This window comes from Schistocerca serialis, chromosome 10, assembly GCF_023864345.2.
Source record: "Schistocerca serialis cubense isolate TAMUIC-IGC-003099 chromosome 10, iqSchSeri2.2, whole genome shotgun sequence".
Classification (NCBI taxonomy): domain Eukaryota; kingdom Metazoa; phylum Arthropoda; class Insecta; order Orthoptera; family Acrididae; genus Schistocerca; species Schistocerca serialis.
Genome location: NC_064647.1, coordinates 246,178,054 through 246,191,904, shown reverse-complemented (window position 1 = coordinate 246,191,904; position 13,851 = coordinate 246,178,054). Strand labels below are relative to the sequence as shown.

General features: G+C 37.3%; 1 protein-coding gene across 3 annotated transcripts in view; it reads left to right on the top strand.

The window, feature by feature from the left end:
* The window catches only part of LOC126424811 (G-protein coupled receptor moody-like), a 120,928-nt gene extending 116,423 nt beyond the window's left edge, over positions 1-4,505 (top strand). For 2 of the 3 annotated variants that reach the window (XM_050087604.1, XM_050087602.1), the window contains exon 8: positions 4,245-4,505. In XM_050087604.1, coding sequence (XP_049943561.1) covers positions 4,245-4,372 — 128 coding nt within the window. In that variant the 3' untranslated portion in view covers positions 4,373-4,505. Of the gene's footprint in view, positions 1-4,228 lie in introns of all 3 variants that reach the window. The other variant, XM_050087603.1, reaches the window with a different exon arrangement.
* Positions 4,506-13,851: the final 9,346 nt, after the last annotated feature.

Sequence of the window (13,851 nt, the reverse complement as noted above, 5' to 3'; positions counted from 1 at the left end):
GGCTAAGGCAAATTCCATCCAAAAACACATTACCCCTTATCTTTGTGATAAATAGAGCCCAAGATATGAACCTCTAAAAAAAAAATTTTTCTCATGTGTGGTTTTTTGGAACATATTGGCATCATGCACAACAACATTTCGGACTTTGCGCACCTTGAACAGATGTAATATGTATCATTTAAATGTTCAGTCAGCACATTGTTTTTATCAACTGCAATTTTGATGCTGCAGCTGTCCTGTGCAAAACAACACGGGTCAATATAGAGCTCTCATCATCAACAGTTTATAATACAGGATGATTAAAATTAAAAGTTCCAGCTTCAAAACATTGTAAAAAAAGAAGAGACTGCTGCGCAGAGTAAGGTCAAATTTGAGCAGGCTATGGTCAAGGAGAAGGGGGAAAAAGTGAAAATTTTCCCGCAAGATGATGCTGTGAAGTGTCACAACGTAAATGGATTTAGCTGGAAATGACAGATGAATTGCAATATGGTGGTTATTATGTGAATTGTACATTAAACTAGGCATACCATGGAATGGGCATGACTGTGAGTCTGGCACAAGACATATTCAGCATCCTATCAACCATTTTCTGATACAATTTGAAATCGAGAAACAGCATATTCCACGACAGATTGGGGTCATTTTCAGAATGCATTGTGCAATGTGCATCTTCAGCTCAGCTATGTTTGTAATCGGAGCACTGAACACAGCTTTTTCAGGTAATCATAAAGCCAGAAGTCACGTGGATTAAGACCAGGTGATCAGGCTATAAGGAAATGGCTGCTGGTAATTATAGCATTTCCGAAATGCCTCTGCATCAGCCGTTTCACTGGCTGTACAATGTGGGGAGGAGCACTATCTCGCATAAAAATTATCCTACCCACATATCCATGCTGTTGAAGGGTTGGAATGATTGTGTGCAGAAGACTCTCATAGAATTTACCACTGATGGTACATGTAACAAAACTTGTAGGATTCATCTCCATGGTCCTGCAGTAAAAAGATGCTGTCAACCCACATCGTACAGTCATGTTTGTAGAAAGAAGTGGCACTGGTTGGTGTGTGTGTGAATTTTTTGTTGCCCATATTCTACAATTCAGTATGTTGATATGTCCTTGGAGATGTACATGGGCTTCATCTGTTCCATGACCAATCACTGTCCATTTCCATGTGATCAAGAAATTCTAGAGCAAATGTGTGTCTTACAGTCTCATCAGCATGAAGTAACTCCTGAATGCAGATAGCAATGCCAGATGTTTCATGAAAGTTTATGCACCTTGCTCACAGGCAGCCCGCCCAGCTTGCTGTATGGTCTAATGCGCTGCTTCTCAAGCGGGAAGGTGTGCCGGTCCCTGGCGCGAATCCGCCCGGCAGATTAGTGTCGAGGTCCAGTGTGCCGGCCAGCCTGTAGATGGTTTTCCATCTGCCTCGGTGAATGTGGGCTGGTTCCCCTTGTTCCACATCAGTTACACAACATTGGAAATTGCTGCGCAAGCGCTATGTACATGTACACACATACTCGTTCTACCACGCAAACGTTGGTGTTACGCTCGTGACATTCCCGGGGGACACCATTCTTGTACAAGAGCTGTACCAGCAGTGTGTGATCCTGCATTGAGAGAGTCAGGATGAGCCACTTACACACAAACTCAGAAACAGCCAGGTATCCTGCATCTTTTATTTTTGCATATTCTGCCACAATTTTTGTTTCCAGAACATTTTCCCCTTCTTCGACAATATTGTATTCAAATTTGACATCATTCCAAGCAGTGATTATTTTTTACAGCATTCTCAAACTGGAACTTTCATGTCTCTACTCGAGATGATTATAATTAAACACTGAAAAATAAATAACTTATCTATCAAAGTAAAAACAGAAATGGTAACATCAGCAGTCATGAGGGTGACAGTTGTCAACTAGAGAACACTGTGGGGCGGCCGGTTTCATATGATGTTGGTTGGTTGTTCTATATAGTTTGCCATCTTTCTCGTGGGAGCCTGGTAACTAATTTTGTGGTCCGCCACAAAGTGATGGAGAACATACTGATCTTAGTTTCCAGTCTGCATGGTCACATTCTGGTCCAGTCCACTGAAATAAATGTTCTATTCTCCTCCTACTTAGTGGGATCAGGACTACAAACTTTCATTTAAAATGAAAGTTCTAGTTCATACATATATTGAGTAAAGTCTCTCACACACAACACTTTGAAAGTCACTATGTTCAATTGACAGGAAATTTTCTAATGGGAACAACAATATTTTCAGTTCAGAAGTGAACTCTGCAGTACGTTTCTACCAGATTCTTTCACCTCGCGAGTCCAGTTGTCTCTGACATCATCCGAGGCAGAGCGCGATCCGATGTTTAACAAATGTGGATCTTACAATGGCTGAGTGTGAAGTGCACCTTACTACTGCCTCTTAGGCTGTATTTGTATAGGTGCCGCAGCAGATGGCTGAGGGAACATCTGTTTACTGCCTTAACAAATGGCAGCAGTCTCAGAACGACCGCTTTCTCAGACACATAATCTTCAATAACAGTCATGAATTAATTCAGAATCTTCTTAATTTTTACATGTATTTAGGTAAGTTGTTTGAAAGCACAGAAAAACTTTGAGCTTGCCTGAATAAAAACTTTGCCTTCTAGAATTTTTATAGTGGAACTAACGGTAGATCGTTACCTCTGAACCATACATTTACTAGAACTTGCAGTAGCTGTTATTAATACTACAACTGTAAAATTTGGTAGGCTTTATCATTAAAATTACAGACACTTAATCTACCACCATTGGGTATATTTCAGTTACAAAATTGGTTTTCACTTAATTACTCAAAAACTTTAAGAGATAGCTTAACATGGTCTCGTAAGTTACGATTTTTAAGGTGAACTGAAGCAGAAAACAAATTTTTACGATTCTAAGTCCAGTTTTTAATGCCTTCCATTTTTCTTAAAAAAAATGTGGATTCTGCTTGTAATTTACACCACTTATTTATGAACTCCACAGACACCTTTTGACCTAATTTTGGCTTTCTAGCTTTATTATTTTTTTTTCTGAAAACTGCATTTTTACGGAAACTGACAAGTCTATGTACATAAAGACTTGATATTTGAAACATTATTACAATAAACTATGTTAACATAAAGTTTTAAACATAAATTTTAACTTTTAATTTTATAGTTAATTGTGGTGCAATACTTACATGCTACGTGCAGATGCATTAAGGTGACAGGGCACTACTAGCAGTGAACTGGGGTTAGTCCCGATACACTCACTCTCCTCTTATCTCACACACAATACAGTGGTTGTTTTACTTCAACACAATGTAAAGAAACTTATTTTTCAACAACAGTCAACTTCAAACAAGAATGGTGAAATATGACCGTTAAAATGGAAATCGACGCAATGTAAAGTCACTTTGGTCAGACCGTATGAGCAGCAATATAACATAAACAAAATAAGTGGGTGATGCATGGGTGACAATTACCACTTTTGTATTCCCAAAGAGAGTGAGCATGACTGCCAATACTCGAATGCTTATTTTTCTTTTTGGCACAGAGCAATGTTTTCTTTGCTGACCCAGGTGCAGAGCATCTTCAAAGGAAGTTATACCTCTTGTAGACTTTCTGCACCACTCCTATACTTGCTGCAAGGACACACACATGAATCACCATACTGTTATTTTAACCTGCAATGCACTTCCACAGGTTTAACACCTTCACTATTCAGAAAGATGAGTCAAACTCGAGTGCAGTACAAGTTGACAGTGGGGCAGCTATCTCTGCACTGACACAGCATCCTATTCTGTGAAGCAACGACAGGTTGCCACCTGTCGGCCATTTTTCGAATTACGAGGATAACTCCCACAAAAATCAATGGTAAAGCTTCTAGGAATTTTATTGCACTTTTAAGGTTTTCATTTGAAGCATCCTCGTGTACACTACAGCTTTGTTAGAGGCAATGATCCCACCTTCAGACCTGTAAAAAGTGACTATTTTCTTGTCCATAGGGCTTACACTGTTGTTCTCTAATGAAGAGCTATGTTACCATTCCTAGCTTGATCCTTTTTCTTTCGAGATGGAATGACCACTGAAACAGATAGTGCAGCTTAAAATAGAAGTGAGCGAATCAGTAAAACAAGGATTCCTTTCCCCTCCATTTGGTTTTATCAAGTGCTTTGTAGTGTAACCCTCAGTAAATCTGCTGTCTGCCTCCACTCTCATAAATATTAGCCCGCCATTTTTGAAGGTGGAGCGACACCCGGCGGAGGCGGTTCTGGGGCGGGGGCGGGACAGCAGCCGCAGCGGCAGGACAACAACCTGATGGAGCTGGCGGCGGCAGGGACAGCCGGCCGCTGCGGGTCACAGCGAGCATGACGGTGACGCCGGAGGCCGTGGTGGCGACGGGGGCGCCACCCCCATCCCCACAGGGAGCTCGCGTCGGCTGCGGGCAGCGGCAGTGTGCACAAGACTTAGTCGGCGTGGCCTCCCTGCAGTGGGTGAGGGACGGGCCGACGGACGCCGGCACTGCAGATGTGTCATTCCTCTGTGGTGGGTGAGGGAGTGCCAAGTGTCGACCGCCTCACAGGTCTCCATGTACTGCCAAACAGCAGAAATGGTCGTCAGTGAACATGTCACTCGTGTTAGTGTTGTACAGTTTTCTCTTCAGTTGTATGCCTCAACCTACTGTGAGAGCTGAGGGCAGTGAGCTGTTGTGGGGCTTATATTTTGTGATAAACTGTGACAGAAACACCTCTGCTTTCATGTTCGGTTGTCCATATTTTGTAACTTGGACACTTTCAAGTTATACAATGAAAGAGCTGTCCAGATCCAGTTTTGTTTATGTAAATCAACGGTAACACCAGCAAAAAGTTGGGAATAATGACTCTCACTTCAGTGTCTTTGTACACAATGTTGTTTATTTTCTTGCAGAAACTCAAGCTTTTGAACATCATCTCCATGACTTTTGACAGGAGCAACTGACTACTGTGGTGCCCTCTTATACCGCGTATACAGCTTCTGATCGGTTAGTGGACATCATCATTATTTCATTCTGTCAAAGTTTGTGTGTAGAGGCCTGCACTGGTGGTGCCACTACCCGTGCAGTGGCGTAAATAAATTGCCCAATTTCTTCGCATCAAGGGCTCCCTGTAATGTACTACTAAGGTTATATAGCTGCTAACCCAGCTGAAGTAGTAGTGGCACATTGTAATTTCTACTGCCTTTTTAATGACAGAATCCCATTATGAGTAAGCAATGGACAAGAGTTTCACTGAACAGTATTTGTCACGCTGTGCTCAGCAACTGGTCGTTTCCCAAGTTTTGCTGCACTGTTGATACTCTGCACAGCAGTCAGAAATGGTAGAGATGGACTGATTGATATACTCACAATCAGCCATGTATGTAGCAGGGACTGAGAGACCATGTGTGCATCATCTCATTTATCTACTGAAATTATCATAAAATAGTTTTTATGTCTCATATTCCAAGGACCCTACCAGTTTGGCTGGATATAACACCGCAGGACAGAAGGAGCACAATAAGTAGATCGTCACACGATTGTTCAAAATTATCACATTTTTGTTTATTTCAGACCAGGTACTTCAGATCATTAATCTCAGAATATAAAAAGATAATTCTGTGTCTGACAATTGGAATCAGGTGTGGCTGTGTTTATCAACACAATTCTCTGTTCACGACTAGATGACAAAATAAACTTTACTGTGTGCCAGATAGTAACGGAATAGGTGAACCTAATTGCCGCAGAAATTTGTATCAGCTTTTTGGTGGTGTATATGCGATTCAGTAAACCTCCGTCATCAGCTTCTGTGAGAAATGTATGACAAAAGAGAATTAAGTTTCTCATGAACAGGGAACCAACAGCTCACCACATATTATTAGAATGCAAAGTAACAATGCATACCAAGAATAACCAAATGAGGTAATACTGTCAGATTTTGTGCTGAAATTTATCGTGCAGAAGTGACAATGGCCAAATGCAGTTTCACATTGAAGAAGTGTGGACTGTTCACCCAGTTTCCAGACCTGGAATGTAGTCACTTCCCTGAACATACACAGCCACATGGAAGGATTTGTTGGTGCTTAAGTTTTTGTCATGATGTGATGACTGCTTTTGTGTTCACGTTGGTTTATTTCCCTTACTGATACAGCTAATCGATATTTAAGTGTGTTTGAATTATCTGTTGTAGTTTTATCTCGGTATGAAAAAAATCGCTTTATTGCACTTCCATTTTTCAGAATTATGCTCAGTGTCCTCTCATCAACAGTGGATTGGTATTATTATAATACACATATAACCATCACTGTATTCTGGAATAAACATTTTGTTTTTAAAACATGAGAAAAAGCTTAGCTGGAGTGAGCTTAAGCATTTGATCAAATATGTTTTCAAACCAGATAGTTCACTTGTAGTTTCAGTCTCATGGAAGTGTAACTGAAAGACTGACTAAATTGGCGCAGCATTGAGGACAATGATTGTACAGATCCCCATGTAGGTTTTTCTTTGATTTCCATAAATGTCCTAAGACGAATGCAGAGATTGCTCCTTTGAAGGACACATCTGATTCCCTTCTCCAGTCTCAACTTGTGTTTCATCTCCAATGGCCTTCTCCTCAATGAAACGTTAAACATTCAGGGTCCTTTTATCTCTCCTAACTGAGAGAACAGATGTTCAGGGAGACATGTGAATAAAACTTGACATGTTCCTTATTGGTTATTTTTTCTTAGTAGATTGTGCGGCTTTCTTTTCTAATAATCTGTAATGAAGTGTGAATACGCTGTTTAAGCAAGTACAGAAAGAATTGTGTTAGTTTGTTCTATTTCTACCATAGAATGCGATGGTGACTGTCCATTGAAATGCATCGTTTATATCTAATGTGGATGAATAAAGATGTTTCATTGTGTAAGTGCAGCATGATCACTGGTGTCTTTTGAGACTATAATAAGCGTTTTACAGTTCTTTATCTGTACAAATTTCTTTGTGAAAACTGCAACTGTTTTACTTTTTACATGCATGTGAATCACATCCTACATCATTAAACATCACCAATGTCCACTCTTAATATTTTGTACTGAAAGTTCAAAGGGTAAATATTTACGGACTAATAAAGATGTGACCCATTTACATGTGCATGTATTACTGCATACCACGTAGGTGCATTCCAAGAATAATTACAGTAAGTATTTAATCTCAATGAAATTAATGATTTCACCAGTGACTTACTTTGTGGTCGATATCTCTTCATACAAATGTCTTAGTGTGTAGCTCGATGTGTATTCAGTCATAAAAGTTAGCTGTTCTGAAACATCAGGTGCAGGCTCTAGATTTTTAGGTTTCTGTTTCTTTATGGAATTGCCCTGCTCTCATCTCTTTGCTTGAAAATTACTAAATGTATGGTCGGAAGACAATTACGTGCAATTTGGGGAAAATGTATGCAGAGATGCATAAGGTAGTTAGAACAGGGTAAAATCTCTTAATATAAAAATAAGTGTGGACTGGGTTACCCAAGAAGACCAATGATTACTTACAAGTAAATAAAATTGAAAATGCTATCAAAGGGGAAGGCAAAATCTGGCATCATTACATTTGTAAAGAACTGAAATAATTGTCATTTAGCTTTTTTAAACTATGTATTTTAAGTCCTACTTGCCTCAGAAATGTGTAAACATATTTTATATAACTGCAAGATTGCAAAATGGTGTTCTAAGGATGTGAGCACAGTATAAAACAAAGTCAGTTTCATCAGTGATGATGTACAACTGTTTCTCAAGATAAACATATAAAAAGACATGTCATTAATATTTTGTATTTATATATTTTGTTTGTCAGTTTGTTTTTCTAGAGTTTCTGGTAATAAAGCAGTTTGTTTTGCAAATATTTGACACAAAAAGTCTGCATGTATGATGTTCCATAGGTGTAAGGATTGACATTAATCAGTGTTACAGTTAGTAAGTCACTGTAAATATGAATGTAACTATAGACTGTAAATTTATTTAAAGGATAGTGCCATGCAATATGGAAGGTGCACCATTAATATGTATGTTATTAAGAGTTGGGAACTGTGTGATTTCACATAATTATAAACAGTTTTGCTATTTTCTGAATATTTACTGTTTTATATCAACTATTATGAATACTCTTGTAGCTTTTTAAGTTAACTAGCTATTTAGGAAACACTAAACATAATAAGTGTGAATATAAATGTACTGAACTACGCAGGTATATAAACGAAGTAATATAATTGTTTTTCATAAAAACAGTAAGTTACATTAGTAAAGTGATAATAAGTCTTCGATGGTACGATTCAAAAATATTTAATTCCATAGAAATCTGTGACTAAAGTAGTAATTTCATTATTTTCAGGTGGTAAATAATGTACACCAACTTGGCATCAAAAAATGAAATGCTGAAAGTAATATTTTTTTATTTGATGTTACGGAGAGGAAGCACTGGAAAGAGACTGAAAAATCCTTTGGCAAAAGCTTGTGGATTAAAACACTGCATTAGTCTATAGCAAAATGAATTTTGTATTGGCAATAAAAATATACAGTAAAGTGGTCAGTTCATGACAGGAAGCAATTTCCCAGTATCAGTTAGTGAAAATGAAATATCACAAATTGTATTAATGCTCATATACTAATTTTCTAGTCATTATTGTTTTTTTTTTTTTTATTATACAGATATATTTGGGTATATTATGATTTATAGAAGCCAATTACCAAAGATCTATGACCAACTGGCCTTTATACTTGTGATCCATTCTGTCTGTCAGCTATTGCTGGTTGTGTTGTTTTGCAACTAGATTATCACTGAAAACAGTTAAAAGAAACAATTAGTTTTTTTTTTAGATTGGAACTGCAAAACATGTAACAGATAATTACAACGAACAAACAGCCCTGGACACAGGCTAACCTCATTTACTAAATGATATAATCTGGGCACTAAGCAGGAGGGCCACCCCCTAACTTCAAGTCAATAGTGTATTTTGTTACTCTCTGAAGAAACAGACTTCTTACACGTTTCAGTATGCCAGTATTTTTTTTTTTCACCAGTTGAATGGAATGTTTCATAATTTCCACTCATTATTAAGCCATCCATTTATCTTCTACTGATGATCAGTACTTTTTCTATGCAATTGTTTACCAGACATCCAGACATCTGGCTTGTTATTGGATTCTGTTTCTGATACTTGCCATCCCCTGACCATTATCATCATTTAGCTAAGGTATGATATTTGTAATATGGTCCATAGAAGGAAGAGAAAAGCATCTTTCCTGTTGTACTCAATTTTTACATTCATACAGTATTAACATCCTATAAATTTCTTAGTAGCTGTTACTTTCTCTCCATCTGATATTTCTTTTTGTGTGAAATGTTGAAGGTGATACATGGACATAATCGTATGCCTTCCCCCTATGTAACAGGATGACTGTGATTGGCTTGTATTTCTGAAAGTACTTTCCAAACAGCATAAATGAGGATCTTCAGTTTATATCTCTCGTTATAATGTAGTGTTGTTTATGAATGTCTAAGCTATTTTTCTTCACCATCAGTTGTGAAATACAATTTTTTTTTTTTTTTTTTTTTTGCCTACATTGTTGGATGCAATTCAGAAACAACACCACCGAACTTAAATTTGTGTCTCCCCCCCCCCCCCCCCCCCCTCCCTCCCTCATGAAATTTTTCAGAGGAAAAACTGCAAGGCAGTAAAAATACATATGGCTTAATAACTAAAATTAAACAAATGACTTACATCACTGTGGTATAAGAGTTCGAAAGAGAAATGGAAGAATTTTCTTAAATTGATCTTTGTCTGAGCATGATTATTTTTTAATGTATAATTTTATATGTCGTAGAGTTCCAAAAACTGTTTTCCAAGTATGTATATAAATAATGGATACAAGGATATGGGGTGTAGTTTAAGATCAAGCAATGTAACCAAAGGCCCAGAGAATTATTTATTAGATGTAGTCATCATGTTACCAATAAACTTGTAGTGTGTTTAATTTGATTTGCTAATATTCAGCATTAAACAGATTTCCAGCATCATATAAAAACTGACTTCAGTCACAAACTTGGTTCCAAAACATTCTCTTATGTCCATACTGGACAAACAATGTAGTAGAGAATGAGAAATTCATGTCATGGCAGAAGTACCATTCTTTCAGTGTGTGTAACATCTACACAATGGCAGCAATTCATTCAGTGGTTTAACTACCATTAAAAATGTACTGGTAATTTAAAAAAAAATGAAAGCTTTAACATTAAAAATAACTAAGTAGTAAAGGAGCGGTGCATTGTGAATCTGAAGTATTATTTTCCTGCATGATAACTTCCAATAATTTATTACTCAGAAACTAAATTTCAGTTTTAACTAAGGAAAACACTGAAACACTTAGCTAAAATAATGCTGTCATGAAACACTCCAGATATTGGCATAAAAAAATTGTTTGAGAAGCATTAGGATGACAACACTGCCATTACAAACAGAATTTTCTTACCAGTATACTTATCAGAAAATAGTGGGTAAAAAAAAAACATGTTTATGACTCTTTGGTTACCATTTCCTGTTTGCTATAGCAGTCATTAGGCACTTTAGTGCATAAATTTTTAACTTTTCTTTATGTCTTAGATATTATTGGATTAAAAATTGATGCATATTTATTTGCCATAATTTTTAGAAACAGAACATTTTATGATGTTAGTTTCTTCATAAATTTTAGCTTTACTTGCAGGTCAAAGCTATATAATTGTCAATGATAGGAGGGTCACAGCTATCCAGTGTTGTGTTTAGCCATAAAATTAATTTGATTCTACTGGAGAACATAAAGCTGACATTGTCCTGAAAAGAATTTTTTTATATTATAAACCATATTTATATGCTGTACTTTTGATGTAATTTGTGTCCGTTCACTATCATTCATTTTATTATACTTCAAATAAACGTACATTTACAGAAAACTAAGTGAATTACTATTATTTTCATACTACCTCTAAGAGTAGGTTTCTTACAACACTACAAGCAATTTGCTGTAAAAACATTCCAGTGAAAGAGCATGATGTTTCATTTGCAGAATTGGGGGGACTTTTTATCTAACAATGGGGAATTTTGTTTATCAGCCTCCAAAAGGCTGTCAACTAAAACTATTATGGGTATCAGTGTAATGAAACAAAGATGATGTGACTTACCAAACGAAAGCGCTGGCAGGTCGATAGACACACAAACACAAACATACACACAAAATTCAAGTTTTCGCAACAAACTGTTGCCTCATCAGGAAAGAGGGAAGGAGAGGGAAAGACGAAAGGATGTGGGTTTTAAGGGAGAGGGTAATGAGTCATTCCAATCCCGGGAGCGGAAAGACTTACCTTAGGGGGGAAAAAAGGACGGGTATACACTCGCGCACACACACATATATACAGACACAAGCAGACATATTTAAAGACAAGGTGTCTGTATATGTGTAGGTAAGTCTTTCCGCTCCCGGGATTGGAATGACTCCTTACCCTCTCCCTTAAAACCCACATGCTTTTGTCTTTCCCTCTCCTTCCCTCTTTCCTGATGAGGCAACAGTTTGTTGCGAAAGCTTCAATTTTGTGTGTATGTTTGTGTGTCTATCGACCTGCCAGCGTTTTTGTTTGGTAAGTCACATCATCTTTGTTTTTAGATAATTTTTCCCACTTGGAATGTTTCCCTCTATTATATTAGTGTAATGAAACAGTGACATACGTTTGTGTGGGACAAGAGGGGTATCTTTTTACTACCCTGTCTGGAAGAAGCAATCATCTCTACCTCTTCCAAAGGCTTCATCAAAAAAGGGGCTGCAGGATGTGATACCATGTTTAATTATTCAACAGACAGTCACATTCTACTTAATAGTTTTATCAAAGTAGAAAAATAAATCAACTCTAATTCATGTAATAGGATATTCAGGCACAGGTAAAATTTATGAACCTACAGTACTGACCTGGTCCCTACATCTCTCCTCCCTTCTTCCCTTTACACCCAACTTGTCAATCCCACCCTACCATTCTCCATATTTTTCCTTCTCCTTTTCTTTTCACACTGCCATGTTTTCTTGACTCCTTCCATAACTCTAATCCATTTTCTAAAACATCTCTAACCTTTAAACTGCTTCCCTTCTATACTACCTTTAAACTTCTGTAGACCACCCCGTTTTCGTCTCTTTCTCGCACTCATCTCTCCTACTTTTATCACTTCTCAATATCTCTACACTACATTCACTCAACCGACTCTTCTCCAATCCACTATTCTTATTTTATTCTATTCTGATCTTGTGTTCTCGTCCATGGACATGCACACACCCAACCACCACCACGATTTGTACTATCACCACTACCAACTATAGCAGCAAACACTACACTTTACAACACTAATTTGTCTTTTAAATGAGATGAAATGAAAACACAAAGTATCAGAAAATTTGCTGGTTACCTACATTAAGTAACATAGATTATCAAGTTTAGGAAGTGATGAATGATAGACCTAATTATCTTAATAGCTGCTAGCATAAAAAGACTATGAAGTTTAGTCTCTCTCTCTCTCTCTCTCTCTCTCTCTCTGTGTGTGTGTGTGTGTGTGTGTGTGTGTGTGTGTGTGGTTGGATCACTATGACTGTTTTAAAGGAATCCTTACATATTTCTAGTTTTATGTTATTAATTACCTGTTATTGCAGTGTATCCAAAGTACAATACATCCTCATTAACATTTTTAACAACTCTGATTTAATATGAAATGATGAATAACTTTTTTTTTTGTTAGAACTTCAGAAAAAAAGAACCTCTTATTTTTGTTTATTGTGCACCTAGCTAACCAAAAAGAATATTATCTTCAATACCATCATGTTACAGTGCAGCCACCTGCACCAGAAAAACATTTGGAAAAAGCATTATCTAAAAATTTTCTTTATGTTCGTAGACTTAAAAAAAATTTGCTGCTTCGGCAAGATTCAATACTTTTTCTATGTGTAAATAGGAATCCATTTTCTTGAACCATGAGTACATTTATTTTACCAAAACTTGTACACTGGAATGTGCAGTGCTAAATGACACTACTGCTTTCCTATACCCAACTAAACTTACTCATAAAAATAAGATAATATCTAGTTATATGTGGCACCCTCAGTTCCTGCACCAAAAAAAATTAATTTATCTTTTCTCTCATATCTGTGATATAACATCTCCCAATGCGATACTATCCAATGATCTATCAATAGAACTCAAATACCATGTCTAACCTGGGAAGTAAGAAAATACACTTCCTTTTAATATGTTCTTGCATATTAACATAGATAGATGCAATACCTCAATGAAGTCAGATGCAGACTTCCTACACAAAATAAAAAACTTACACAGGTGTTTTTCTACAGACAAAATTGCATTTTCATAACAGTAAACCTGTGAGTAGCCATAATTTTTTTTCTCCCAGCAGCCTCTGTTATCCAGGTTCTCTCCGGTAACTCAGACAGCAGACAATAATTGTAATTGAACAATTGAAGCCCAGGAAGAAAAATCAACAATGTAGGAAAAGACAGATCGCTACTTACAGTCAGAAAACAAGTAAAGTTGCAGACTGGCACAATTAAAAGACCCTTACATAAAGCTTTCGGCCACACACAAGCGAGCAAGCTTCATGAACATTTGACTGCCAACTACAGCATCTCGGACTGGAATGAAACTATCATGTGGGATGCAAACAGCAATCTGGAGTGGCCAGGAAAGGGGAAGGGATTGTAGTGTATGGGTGGGGAGGGAGACAAACATTGTCTGGTGAAGTGTGCAGGGACTAGAATGCCATCAGGTGCAGTGTCAGAAG